Raw genomic sequence first — 15,061 nt, 5'->3', positions numbered from 1 at the left:
CTGGACACAAATTAAGTAAACCCAAGCAATACAGATGTGTGTTTAAGAAAATCAAGGACGTGGGCTGGGGGCAGACAACTTGCCTAGCATTTTCCAAGACCTGGGTTCGATCCCTATTACCACCAAAAAAAAAAAAAAACAAAAACACCCAGATGTGGTGCACACCTGTAATTCCAGCACTCAGGAAGCAGGAGGGAGGAGGAGCTGGAGACCAGTCTTAAAAGGGAAAAAAAACTGGAACCAGTACCAGATAGGCGGGACTTGGGTAATTGCCTGAAGGTCTATTTTATTCATTTTGGGAGATAAAGGGTCTTGCTATGTAGCCCAAACTGGCTTGAAACTTGCCATCCTCCTGTGTCCCAAGTGCTGGAATTACAGATGTGCACCACCACACCCAGAAGAGAAGTAGAGGTCATTTAAGTTTCTATTATGTAAGAGGTAAGAAATGAAAATTAAAATGCTACCCATGAATCTTGTTGAGATAACTTGTGCGTGGCCTTTATTTGGAGGGTCAGTAAATACTCACCTGTGCACATACACTCCATTGGGAATCATGAGTTCTCCCACAGTTTCCTCAGCCGTATCACTAGAGGAAAGTACTGCACACAATTTTTTGGGATCTGCTCTCTGAACATGCTTTTTTTTTTGTTTCAGGTTTGAAACAACCTTGCCCAGTTTTGATCCCTTCAAGACTTTGCTACAGCCTCTATCACACATCTGTTTCTCTTGAAGAAAAAAAATATATATATAATAATAAATGTTTTACTCTTTTACACTGTATAATTGTAAGAAATAGTGTGTTGTTTGTGAATGCATGGTCTGACATAAGTTTCTGTACAGTTTGGAGATATTTTCAGTAAAATCCTAAAAGTCAACAATTAAACCAAGAAAGTGAGTATTTTTATACCATTTTAAATGTGACAAGATGGATTCTTACACTGGGTTGTATCACAACTTTTGTGCTTGACTTTTGAATGCTTATAATTAAAAATATTTTTTTCCTCTAAAATAAGCTGCATGTTTGGGGCATGTTTTTAAATAGCATCAAAAGTTCCAGAATTGCATTGTGAAATGTATAGAATATGCCTGCCTGGTCTAAGTCCAGGGTACATTAGTGATGTGGTATTAGGTATTAGAAACAGAAATATTTTCATTACAAGGTCTGTAATCCTGTAGGATATTCCTGCAAGACAATCAAAGCCTCCAGGAGCTTCTGGCTCAATGGCACATTCACAACTGGGCAAAGAGAACTTTGGTAAAACTTGCTGACCAGAGCATGCTCTTAGAAAACCCTGGCAGCTATGGCTGTAGACTCTGGGAGCTGAATGTTAGGTTTTGCAGGTTTATGTTTATCTCTTATGCTAGCACGCTCCTGTGTGTATAACTTGATGTGTCATTCACCTTACTCCAGCCATCTCCACTCCTCCCAGTGGAACAAAGAGGCAGCTGAGGCCTCACAGATAAGGGAGGGCTTTGGCTTGTACGCTAGCCTGGCCTCAGAAGGGCTGGCTTCATCCAACTTCCTTGGCTACAATGGGGAGTGCGTGACTCCCAAGTGCTTTTGCAAGACGCTGGCCCTATGAGCTGGTGTTCTCAAGTTTTGGCAGCATCATGCCAAACAGACCTGTTCCAGAATCACATGTGCTCACTGTGAGACTACCTACAGCATCGCACAGAAGAGGATAGAACCAGCAGCCAATGTCATGAATACCACTGGCCTTGCTTCAACACTTCTTCAAAGGCAAAACGTTTTATAAGTGGACAGACACATTTCCAGAGTCTGTAACAGCTCAGCCTCTCCCCTCTCTCCCTTGTGTTAAGAGCCATGTGTAAAATTGTACTGACTTCAGTTTCCCACTCTGATATAGCTAGACAGAATCACAATCTATTATTGATCTGCTCACGTTGTGCTGAAAACTTGAATGTTTTATTCATTATATGGTTGGTTTGAGGGTTTTGTTACATTATTCTTCACTAGAAATAAAAAAAGACCAGGAGCAAGGGACTCGCTCTTACCATAAATAAGAGAGAATGAGGCAGGCAGCAGCTTGGGGCTTCTGATACATCTACTTGATGTTCAAGGACCTGCTTATCCCCTCAGCACCATGAGGCTCTTGGTGAGACTTCACAGTTGGTTGTGCTTTTATAAACAAACTATTGAAAGGTACTTTTCTATTGTCATTTTTTAAAAAATAAAGTGTTTATTCCAGCTGTCACACCATTGCTTGGCAAATTCTTTTTTGCAAGATCAACCAAACGTGTCCACAATGCAGACTAGGGACTAAAGATGTGTGTTTCATTTTCAGGTTTTGGCTGAGCTAAGCACTGGCACTGAGCGAATGTACAGAGTAGGAATGGGAAAGGCAGAGGGAAGCCTCTACAAATGCACTACCGAAGCCACCTCAAGATGAACTCCTACACATTTCTGAAATACCTTTTACAAAACTCAACTGACTACTATTCACATCAGCTTATAAAGTCTGAGCTCAAGTTATTCAAATTCTATTAAAGTATTACTCAGTGTATTCTATATACGCTTACCCTTTTTAATAGTGCTTAATTCCAACTATGTGAACAACCACTGGTAACTCCTAGACACTGCATTTTTGGCTCTGATTTAGACCTAACACCTCTTTGCCAGAGGAGAGTACCCGCCAACATGGTCATGATCACTGCCATCAGACCTCGAACTCACGGATAATCAGAGAAAATAAAACTGATGTGGAGCTTTGCCTTCAGCCCATCTATGTGTGAATTTTCAACTCCAAGGCACCAGAGACTGCCACACACAGGTGGCTCCAAAGGCCTTGTTTTCACCACTTTTCGTAGCTCCCAGTGATACCCACAAATTCTCTTACTAGTGCCTCACATCAAACCACACTGATTCTGCTTTATGGGCTTGGGAGTGCATCTTTCCATAAACCATAATGTAACCTGTCCCAAAGTGGAAAATAGCAGTGAAGCCTTGGTTCTCTACTGTTTGAATACAGCTCTTTCTTAATGGAAGGTCTGAGTGGGGAGAGATAAATGGGTTACTTTGTTCCACTTGCCCACTTGGAAAACTCACTCTTTGACTATGCTCAGTAATGCCAAATTAGAAACTTGATTAGGCCAGATGCTTAAATTCAACTCAAGTTGTCTTCTGAGCAAAAAGCAGGCACAAATGCAATGAGAAGTGTTCAAATACCTGGACAGAGGAGCACTTTTCCCTTAAAAGAACACAGGCTTTAGGAGGAGCTTTGGCAAGCATGTTTAATATTGCACAATAGTCAAGTGCAAGATAAACCTGTTCTGGGTGTTTCTGGAGCTGATCTTACCAAATTCAGGCTGTGGTTTACTTAGTTGTCCCTTTTGGTCGAATTACATTTTCTTATTTAAATATATGTGGCTTTGCAATGAACATTCTTTGAAAATCTGCAAACTTCTGGTCAGCTGAAAAGTCCCTGGGTTTTCAGCAGGGTCACAGGAATGTGCTGACCCACCCCCAAGCCAGAGGAGCTGTCCCAGTACTTCCCCAAAGGGGTCTTTGACAGGGTAGCCTTGTCAATCTGCTAAAGAGTGACCACTTCATTTCTTCCACCCCAGTACTAATCAAGCCTGGCCTGGCTTAGACTGCAATATGAGATGGTATGGTCACAGACCAGACATTTATTTGTAATGGAAATCCTTTTATGAAGCAAAATGTGTTTTGTTTTTGGTGGTACTTCTCAGCTTCGTGCTTGCAAAGCAGACACTCTACCATGTGAGGCACATTTCCAGTCCACTTTGCTCTGCTTTTTAGAGATAGGGGCTCACAAACTATTTGCATGGACTGGCCTTGAGCCATGATCCTCCTGACCTAAGCCTCCCAAGTAGCTAGATTATAGGCATAAGCCAGCTGCACCCAGCAGGAAAATGTGTTTGCTCTTGGAACTATAGTCTGAGGATGGCTAACAGCACAATGCCAAGGCCTATTCTAATTCCATGTTTACAAAAGTGTGCTTCCCCAACACCCACAAAACAAGACAAATCGGACGGGTATTCTGAGGTTAGCCTAAGAAATGGCCTCCAAGAGGTTCTGAACCTTCCCCATCCCTGTGACTCACGGAACACCTATTCATCTCTGAGGACTGTTCCACAAGGTACACAGTGGGAAATGAACTTTCTATATGAAGCCCCAAGGACAGCAATGAGAGTGATGACAGGCAATCACTGTTCAGACCCAGCACGCACCCCAGCCTTGCCGCAGAAGACCCAGTGCTATTCATTGCTATTCTTGGCTTGCTAACAAGTCGGTACATCTCAGAAAGCACAAAATCTTCCCACAACCAATCACTGAGAATAAAAACAGTAGTAGAGGGGACAGTGAGCCTCAGATATTTGCCATTAGCTGTTAAGAACTGAAGAACTAATAAACCCAATACCCTAACCCACACAGCTGTCTACACTCAGAGTTTGTTTGTCTCTAGTGATTTCTAACAGCTGTACATTTACAGCCCCTCCTTGTCACCACAAGAATAGGAAATACTGGGATGTTTTCTGCACTGCCTTTTCCCCAATACTCTGCTCCACAGGTATCAAGTGCTCCTCCATTCCCAGGGTCTTACCATCATCAGGCCACACCTACGGTCTGTGACGGCAGCCAAATGTTCCGTTTTTACACTCTGTGTAAAAACTTCACTATCCCCTAAAAGCCTCATGTAAGTGTGATGAATTAGTTCAGAGGCACTGTAGACGACTGCTTTAGCCTTTTAACTCTCTCAGCCATGCCAACTCCCACTTGCTTCTAAATGGCAGGAAACTCAGAAGAAACGGGCAGAGCAAGGACACGCTTTAACTGGGAATTTCTGGGGGAATGTTTTCAGACACCCAGAAGAACTATTAAAAGACTCTTCTTATAATCATCAAACACTAGTAGGCTTCTATCAGATTTTCCACAAAGCTTATATTCTCCCCACACATCACCGAGTGATGTAATCCCAATACCTCAACATGGAGGAATTGCTCTGATATGTCTTAGGCAAAAAGGTATCAAGGCCTAACAAAAGAAAATGTAGGGCCAGGAGTGATGGTACAAGCCTATATCCCAACTACTCAGGAGGTGGATGTAGAAGGACAAGAGGTCCAGGTCAGCCCAAGCAAATGCATGAGATCCTATCAAAAACTAAAAGCAACAGTACTGGGGGCATGGCTTAAGTGGTAAGTCCGAGTTCAATCCCCACTGTCACCAAAAAAGAAAATTCACACAATGAGACAGAGCTATAGAATTTGTAAATGTGGCAATTTAGCAAATACATTTCATTTCTTGAGATGTCAATTTCCTTATTTCTGAAGAGTTTTATACAAGAAAACTGAAATCAATCATCAGGCAGGCCAGTCCACAAAGTACTAGTGAGTACAAGCATAGCTAAAGTCACTAAGAGTACACAACTGGCATTAAAGCATCTTACCTTAGAACCTGTGATAAAGTGTTTGAGATATCCTGAATGCAACCTCCAGGTCTAGTTAAGAAAACAGGATAGAGTGTACAGCCCACAAAAACAGACATCTGCTTGGAGATGAGTTAATTCCCGATTCACAGGAACTAGTTTTATGCTATGACATTAACACTCTTCGCCAGCAAAACACTTCAGACACAGAGTGAGACAATGAATTCCCTGAATTCTAAATTATTAGTGGAACCTCAGTGTGACATCTCACAACCATGTTTTGGAGCTTAGAGGTAAGAAAGGCACAACAAACAACATTAAATGGATGAGAAGTACACAAGAAAAAAGTAAAATGCCTTGTCATCTGATCAGACATTTACCATTTTGGGTTACTAATCATACAAACCTTGTTTTTGTAATACAATATGATATTAAACTGATGTGAGACCTCTGGGTCAACCAAAAGGCACACAACAGACTGCATATGAAGTGCAGATAAGAAAAAATGCATGGTTTGCCACAGCAGGCAGGAAGGACAACAACAATTTCCTGTAAGTCACTCTAGCCCTTAAAAATCCGCACATACTTGATAGTGGATGGATCTCATGAGCTGATCCAGGTACCTCCACCAGAAGACCCTCAAGACAAGCAACTTGAGGGCTGAGACACAGTGAACCTGATGTTTAAGTTGGCAAGAAGACTATGCATCCTTGTTCATGGTGGCAGTAGACACTGACTTTCTAAATCCAAGAGGCTAACTACTGATTTGTCCAGTTACATTTAGTGTATGTTTATTGCTTAACTTGTGCTCCAATAGTGAAATCCACGTGCTCAGTAGCACAGTGCAGACTCCAATCTTTTATAACATCCCAAATACTCACGCTGGCAAGTCAAGGACTGGAGCTGCTTCCAGGCATTTCCAAAAATGAACAGAAACAAACTGAATTCACTAACTTCTTAAGAATCTTTCTACAATGATTTTATTATAAATATGTCCTTTTGGAATAAAGAAATACGGCATTCAAGACTATCTGCCAACTTGTTCTAAATAAAGAAGAAAAATGGAACCAGGAACCATTTAGAAGTAGAGATAAATAGCAAAAGCACCTGCATGCCATGCTAAGTGCCTTCCTCCCAAGAAGTAACAAAAGTTGAACAGGGCTATCACATGTCTCCTCAGCCTATTCAGGTAAAATAAGCTTTGAATTTGATAACCCACAATGGTTCTGTAAACTGGACTGCTCCTCTCCTCAGTCCTGAGAAGTAAATAGGAAGACAAGACAGTCTTCAGATCCAGAGCATCAATAAGAAAGGTCTCAATTTTGTTCAAGGTCAAAAGTGTCCCCTATTTGCCAGGGGTAATATCCGAGTAATCCTTCAGCACTCCAGCCAAGTGTTCGTTATGAGTCTTAAACCGTCGCTTTTTCTGTGAAGCAGGCTTTTTCCTTCTCTGAATAGGGGCCTAAAGGAAGAGGTAAAAGCAGTTAATAACATAGCAGCACTCCACAAGACAGTCTAATCAGGAATAACTGACCAAGTTCATAAACAAGCAGCAAAGGACAGAGTTGTGGACCTCTCTTCCTGCTCTCCCTCCAAGCAGATCTGGTACTTTGTGTTACCATGTGAGCCAAACCTTCACCGGGAACAAAATCGGCTGGCATGAAAAACCCACTAGAACTATCGTAGGCACTATGTAGATAAACAAAAGAGAGGCAGTGAAGCTCTGTGTTTTGTCTCTGTTAGCAAATCTAAAAATACATCTACCATTACCAAATTAAAAAGAACTGGCCAGGCTTGGTGGCTCATGCCTACAATCCTAGCTACTGTAGAGGTGGAGATAGGAAGGATCACAGTTCTAGACCAGCCTGGGTAAAAAATTAAGACTGAATCTCATCCAATAAAAGCTGGGCATGGTGGTGCACACCTGTCATTCCAGCTACACCCAGATCATGATCAAGGCCAGCACAGGCATAAACCTGAGACCCTATTTGAAAAATAATAACCAAAAAGGACTGGAGTGTGGCTCAAGAGCTAGAGCGCCTGCCTAGCAAACAAGAGGCCCTAAGTTCAAACCCCAGTAACACATGGGGGGAAAAAATAGCTAACATATTGAGATAACACAAAACTGGGAAATAGGCACACAAACATTTGTAATATTATCAATTTGGTATACTTGAAATGTTAACATCACATGGTTTTAAAAATCAATAAAGTAAGCAGCAACAGGAATCATGAAGGGCTACAATTACACTCACTCATGGAGAGATCACTGGCAATAAACTGCTGTTTTCATGGGTCCTAAAACTTCACTTAGGAACTCACAGATACACAGAGGCAGCCACAAAGAAGGCAAGCATGGTGACAGGAAGGGGGAGGCACCGCCTCCCACACACAGCCTAGGGTGGTGGTGAGTTATTCCTACCCTGGCTCTGTTCTTGAACTACAGACAGGTGGTTTCCTGGTCCAAGGCAATTTAGCAGTCTTCATTTGCTTACTAGTACCTTTTATGATCAGGATTTAGGGGCTAAAAAGACAAAAATATTGGTCCCCGCAGAACCTGAAAATCACCAAAGGCAATTCTACATGATCAGGAATTCAGCACCACCAAGCACCAAGTATGAGACGGCAAAGCAAGGGAGTGGGGGGAGCCCAATTAATGTGTTAATGGGCAAACAAGTGGCAATGTGGTTCCTTTTAGAAACTGGGACAATGTGTACAGAGGGTCAGAGGTAAGAAGTGGACAACACTGAGACCCCAGAACAAGGAGGTATGGCTGGAGCTCAGGAGCTGGCACTATTAGGGTGAGCTGCAGAGATCATGGAAAAGCTCTCCCAGGCAGGGGAGCCACATCTAAGGGCTGGTGTGCTGGCCTCACTCAACACATAAGACAGGATCTGGATTGCATCTGGCCAAATCACAGGATTAGTAACAAAACAACCTGGAAGGGGGAATCAATCACTAACTGCTCTTCAGAGAAGAGAATGGTAAGCAGTTCAGAGAACAGAGATTACACTATTTGTGTAGAGATTACATACCACTTTCTTTGGTCCAGATTCCTGCATGGAAGAAATACCCTGTCGCTTCAGATATTCTTCAATTTTCTCCTCATCCATTGAATCCACAGTGACACTCCTCCAAAGTTTCTGGAATTCTGTACCAACAAGACAGTAGTTCCGACACTGAGTTTTACAAACCACGGCATCTTGGTGATCAAAATCCAGTCTTCAATACTCTCATGCGGGCCTAACATGAGATTTCATATGATCACATCTGAGATTTCATCATGAAAACAAACAAGTAAATCAAGAAGATTCCAGTGCTGCACAGTGAGTGGCACAAAGGGCCTAGAACAAAATGGTATCAGAATAGATGACGTCAACATGCTGTTTTTGAAGCCAGTGAGTGAAAGGCCTCCCTGCTTTCCTGGGAAAGAAAGGCAGTTAACACTCCTTTTACTCCTAATATTGGTTCTTTCCCTTTTGCACAAATAGCTTAAATTTCTGCTCATCTGCCCTGAACTCAGCATACTCTATCTTCTCTCCACCGATAGTAAGAAACACAGAGGGAGACAGGACACCAAAGCTTTATACAGAAGTGAGGTGCTGTAACAATTTATTTGCAAAAGTCTTTTGAAATCAACCTGGGGATTGGTGACTAAGAAGAGAAAAAGAAAAAAGGGTACAGCTGAGACACAAATGCACTCCATACAAAAGAGACAGGCCTATATCATCAGCTTGTATCTTGTCCTCAGAGACCATGGGTAGCTCTGCCCCATATTATTATTTTTGTAAGCAAAAGGACTCACAATTGGGACATGTTCAAAATGAAAATCCTTTGCATCTTAAACTCTGCTTCTAAAGACAGGATCTAATAACCATATTTGCCATTGTTAGCCTCTATTTTGAGACACAAAAAAACTACTTGTGATGGCAAAATGTCAAGACGTATGTATGCTCGATGGGAGGGAGGGAGGGAGGGCTCCCGAATGCTGAGAATGGTTCAGTGGGCACCATGGAGCCTGCCTCCTGCTGACTTGCCTTCTAATTTCAGACACGTACCCAACCCCATCCTTCCCTTCCTTGCAGGGCTGTCAATACAGTCTTTTTCACAAGCTATAAATGAACCAGGTACCCAATAGGGTTTTTTTTTTTCCCATTTCCCTCTTTCATAATTTCACAACATACTGCACAAAGCAAAACAGAACTCTGGTTAATCTGTTTTGTTAAAGTTTTGTCACTGGGGATCAAATGCAAAAAAAAAGAAAGAAAGAAAAGAAAAGAAAAAGAAAGAAGTACCATAATATACTTCAAAGATTTCAACCTAGGCACAAAGTTACTTAAATCCAAAACATCCAGGAATAATATTTCCACAGATGTATACTAGGGGTTCATTCTACTATACATATACACATTATAACTCTCATCTGCACATTTTATAGACATCATTTAACTGATAACAATTGTTTGTTTGCCTGACTTTCCCAGCATCTTAAACAGTGACAAGTTCCTTAAGAGCAGGAAATCCTATTTTCATACAATTCCTACAATAGCATGTACTGCACTTGGCAATGATAGGTCCCCTAAAAAATTATCCTTATCTACTATGGCCTAGACATCACAGACTGTTTGCTTTGTACATTTTTTAAAGGTTTAAAATAATTTTACATTAACAGAGAAGTTACATAATTGGAACACAGAGTTCTTATATACACTTTATCCTTAGAAACAATTTCTTAAGCTTATTAACCCAACATAATACCGTGTACTAACTGACAGCTCTTTGATTTTCACTAATGTTAACATCAGTGCTCTTTTCCTGGTTCAGGATCCAGATCAGGATCCCACATTGTGCTGCACTGCCATATCTCCTCAGGTCTCCTCCACTCTCCAAGTGCACCCAGCCTTTGTCTCTCATTCCCATGACACATCTGAAGAGCACTGGTCGTTTTATTTGGAGGAGGGCCTTCAATTTGTGTTTGTCTGGTTATTTCTTCAAAATGAGACTGATGTTGCCCATTTGGCAAGAATAACACAGGAATGAGACTGTGCCCTTCTCAGTGCATACCATCAAGAGTGCATGATATTGATAAGTCTTATTCTTACAGTTGGTAAACTCCGATCGCTGGTTAAGAGGTGTCTGTTGGGTTTCTCTGCCGTGAAACTATTCTGAGACTATGCAAATATACTATTCCTGATACTTTCCACTCATGGATTTTAGCATCCATAGCCTACAACAGTTATTACTTGAGTGTCTACTGCAAATAATTTCCATCATTCCTTCCACACATATTAACTCTATAGAGATCTACTGTTCTGCTTTCTCTATTTGTTTTTAAATTATTTAATTTCATATAGCCTCATGGAGATTTAAATTATATAGGGAGTGCAATCCATTACTGTCATTTATTTGTTACTTAAATGTCCCAGCTTGGCCAATTCCTGTGCCTGTTTTTTTGTTGTTGTTGTTTTTATTTTTTTCTTTCAGCACTCTCTAACTTCCAGGTCCCAAAAGATGTTCCACATTCATCTTTTATTTCTCCAAATATGGAATCAATCATTTCTCCAAGGATTCCATAATTGCTTCATCGTAGAATGATATTTAGAAACCAACATCTAGGCATTTTGTTTTCTTTTTATAGCAAATTGTTTTCTTTTTTGAAAACAAAAAATGATCAGGGAATATCAAATTTGAAGTTGCTTCATTTTACCAAAGATTCCCAAGTATTGTCAAAGTCAGGAATATTCAAAACTATAAGAGTAAATAAAATCAGAACTAATTTAGACACCTACTGTCTCTTTATAGAAAAGAGAAGAAAATAGGCAAGAATTTATAAACTCAGATTTGACCATTTCAATTCAAGATACCTTTCCTTGTCCCAGTTGAGCTAAGAGTAAAAACTGTGTAACTGAGATGAAGGGAAAAAAATAAACCAAGTCATCATGAGGTTTTGCTTAAATATCCAAATAATTCGTTCACATTGGACCTACCCCTTTTTCTGTGAAATACTAAATTAGCAGAACAGTGTGGTACAGAGTATGGAGCCCAGAAAGCTAGGGCATGAAATCACCCCATGTACTGTGCCACTTCTCTGCCTCAGTTTCCTCACCTATAAAGTGGAGATAACAATTACGCCTGTCTCGTGGAAAAGAGGAGATTAAGTGGAATAAAATAAGCAAGCCACTGTGAATGCTACCTGCAGAAGGAAAAAGCAATGGTTGCACCTATCATAGTTACTATCATCTAACATCTATCATCTCTTACTTCAGGGTGCTAATGCCTTAGGCAGTATAGAACATTGACTATTAGAGATAATTTATATAAAATAGAAAAATTAAAATTCTACATATTTCTTAAAAAGCAAAAGTACACATGTATTAAATACATCATAAGATCTGCAAAAATATACACCAAACATCCCCAGAGAAAAGAACAAGGACTGCTCAGTGAATGTTTCCCTTCTACATACATCTTGACAAAAACTTTAATATACAGAAGTAGCTATTACTAGTGTAATGGTAGTATTACACTACTATTAGTAGTGTAATAGTATTCTAAAAATGACAACCTACAAATAAGGACCATACTAATAGCCAGTATGCTTATTTTTCTTTCTTCTATACTAACTATAGTGTTTTAGGAGTTTCAAGAGTTAAGATGAATCTTTGCTATTTTTAAAAAAAGGAAAGGCATGATCTCAAACAGCCACACACCAAGCCTTCCTTCCCTTTCACCTGTTTGTTTCTAATTTGCCTCCTTTTACCTTCATACATTATCACTTTGCAGTTCCCAAAGTGGGGAGGATATTTCTCAATTTAGCTCATCCTTTAAAATAGTGGCAATCTAAAATTTCAGACACTATCAAAATAGTTTTCTTTGTGTGATACATAGAAAAATGCACCCCTCTAGAAGTTCGCATCTTAATCCCAGGGCCTGTGAATATATAACCTTATGCGGCAAAAGGGACTCTGCAGATAAGTTTAAGAGTCTGAGAAGAGGAGATTATCCCAGGATTTGAATTCTGGATTAGAAGATTACTTTTTAGATGTTCATCCCACCATATCAGCATAATTGGACTGAGAAGTATCTAGAAAATTAGTAAAGCATATCGCTGGGTGTGTTTATGATGGCTTTTCCAGAGAGGACTAACTAAAGGGAGGAAATCTGCTCTAAATGTGGGTCTTATCTCATAGGCTGGGGCCCCATGTGGAATGATAGGGGAAGAAGGAAGCCTGCATGCAGGCAATTCTCTGCTTCCTGGCTGCCATGAGGTGAGCTGCTGTATGGCATCACACCCTTTCTGTCATGACAAGACTGAAACCATGAACCAAAATAAATAGTTCTAAATTCTGGTCACAGGTAGGGAAAGCTAACATATTACTCAACACAATATATGTAATCTCTATCAAAATTCCAGTATCATTTCTCAAAGAAACAGAAAAAAGCCCCTAAAATTCATATGGATACCACAAAAATCCAAACTATTTCTACGGTTTGAATATGGTTTGTCCCCTCCAAAACTCAGCAATATCTTCAATAAAGGCTGCCAGGAAAATTGGATATCCACACGCAAAAGAGTAAAATTAGATCCTTATCTCATATAAAAAAATTAAATGGATTAAACACTTGTATATAAGACCCAAAATTGTAAAAATACATGCAGTCTGTGAGTTAGGATAGTTTGATTTAGGATTTTTTACTTCAGGATAGTATAAAAACAGTATTACACATTTAGCAGGAATTGTACTTTGAATTTTGATCTCTTTCTTCTCGGCAAGTACTATGCAGTATGATATTCTCATAATGCTCCCAGCCAGCCACGACAGCACAAGGAAAAACAACTGGTACTCCATCTACCGTGTATGCTGCTGCTGTCCTCGAATGCTTGGAAGATTAGATGCATTTAAGTACATCTTCACCCTAACTTATGATGGGCTCACTGGGACATAACCCCATCAGAAGTCAAGGTATAGGTACACACCTAAGAGAAATAAAAACATGACCACAGAAGAACTTGTGCCCACAGCAGCATCACTCATAACAGCCAAAAGAGGACACAACCCAAATGTCCATCAATTGAGGAATGGATAAGTAAAGAGTGCTATCAATAAAGCATGATTTTTTTTTCACTATAAGCACTTAATACTCCATATTTCCCTCTAACCACTGCTGTAGCTTCATCTCCTTCTGTGCACTGTGCTTTCATTTCAATGAATTCAACAATTTTTTAATTCCTTGTAATTTCCTCCTCAAAACATGAGTTAAACTGATATTTAATTTCTAAATGGAGTTTCCAAATATATAGCTCTGTTCTAGTCTAATTCTATTATATGCCAAGTATATCCTTTATCCACTTTCAAATGCAATTAAAGCTTATTATTCACCATGTATCTTGGTGAATATTCCAGGTCCACTTAAAATATTACATTGTTAAATGTTGCTGGGAAAACTGGATATCTGCCTGCAGAAAACTGAAACTAGATCCTGTTGTCACCCCGTACAAGAATCAACTCAAAGTGGATTAAGGACCTTAATATCAGACCTGAAACCTTGAAGCTAGTATAGGAAAAAGCAGGGAATACACTGAAAGCAACAGGCATAGGCAAGGACTTCCTCTGTAAAACACCAGCGGCTCAGCAACAAAGAGAAAGGATCAACAAATGGGACTACATGAGATTAAATAGCTTCTGCACAACAAAAGAAATGGTCTCTAAACTGAAGAGGCCACCCACAGAATGAGAGAAAATCTTTGCTAGCTATATATCAGACAAGGGACTGATAACCAGAATATACAGGGAGTGCAAACAACTAAACTCCCCCAAAATCAATGACCCAATAAAGAAATGGGCAACTGAACTAAACAGAACTTTTTCAAAGGAAGAAATCCAATGGCCAAAAAACACATGAAAAAATGCTCACCATCCTTGGCCATAAAGGAAATGCAAATCAAAACCACACTAAGAATCCACCTCACTCCTATTTGAACAGCTACTATTGACAGCAACAAGTGTTGGCAAGGATGTGGGGAAAAAGGAACATGTATGAGGGTTATGCACTGCTGGTGGGAATGTAAGCTGGTACAACCACTATGCAAAAGAATATGGAGGCTTCTTAAAAAACTAAAAATAGATCTGCCATATAATCCAGCGATACCACTCCTGGGGATATACCTGAAGGAATGTGACTGCACACCCATTTCATTGCAGCACTATTCACAAAAGCTATGCCATGAAAACAACCAAGATGTCCTACAACTGGCAAATGGATTAAGAAAATGTAGAATTTATACATGATGGAATTTTACTCAGCCACAAAGTAAATGTAAATGGCTGGAAGTGGAGAACATCATCTTAAGTGAAGTTAGCCAGGCACAGAAGGCCAAAGGCCATATGTTCTCCCACATATGCGGACTGTACTAAAACAAATGCAACAACATATGGGAGACGGGTCACAATAAGGGGAAGTGTGTAAGGGAGGGATACCAAAAACTTGAGTGTGGTTGATGTGCTCACTGTACAGGAATGAATATAGAAATTTTAAACTGGCGGGGGCCACCACCATGGAAAGCGGAGTAAGGAGGAGTAAAGAAGCCTGGAAGAGGCAAATCAATTGGAGCTGTAATACATAGATCCATGGAAACAACACAAGGAAACCCC

At 40.2% G+C, this 15,061-nt stretch overlaps 2 protein-coding genes across 6 annotated transcripts in view; one reads left to right on the top strand and one right to left on the bottom strand.

Moving 5' to 3' along the window:
- Rbpms (RNA binding protein, mRNA processing factor) overlaps positions 1-2,216 on the top strand; it is a 155,373-nt gene extending 153,157 nt beyond the window's left edge. For 3 of the 4 annotated variants that reach the window (XR_012441465.1, XM_020172634.2, XM_074054692.1), the window contains one exon: positions 655-2,216. Coding sequence is in view for 1 of the 4 variants with exons in the window: in XM_074054692.1 (XP_073910793.1) it covers positions 655-730 (76 nt within the window). In the remaining 3 variants the exon portion in view is untranslated. The remainder of the gene's footprint in view (positions 1-654) is intronic. The other variant, XR_002212921.2, reaches the window with a different exon arrangement.
- Positions 2,217-6,371: 4,155 nt separating this feature from the next.
- Gtf2e2 (general transcription factor IIE subunit 2) overlaps positions 6,372-15,061 on the bottom strand; it is a 67,546-nt gene continuing 58,856 nt past the window's right edge. The window contains exons 7-8 of one of the 2 annotated variants that reach the window (XM_020172627.2): positions 8,444-8,559; positions 6,372-6,870 (exon numbers count right to left, since the gene is read on the bottom strand). In XM_020172627.2, coding sequence (XP_020028216.1) covers positions 6,754-6,870; positions 8,444-8,559 — 233 coding nt within the window. In that variant the 3' untranslated portion in view covers positions 6,372-6,753. Of the gene's footprint in view, positions 6,871-8,443; positions 8,652-15,061 lie in introns of both variants that reach the window. The other variant, XM_020172628.2, reaches the window with a different exon arrangement.

This window comes from Castor canadensis, chromosome 14, assembly GCF_047511655.1.
Source record: "Castor canadensis chromosome 14, mCasCan1.hap1v2, whole genome shotgun sequence".
Taxonomy (NCBI): Eukaryota; Metazoa; Chordata; class Mammalia; order Rodentia; family Castoridae; genus Castor; species Castor canadensis.
Note: the sequence above shows the minus strand (reverse complement) of the source record. Positions and strands in the feature narration are given on the sequence as shown.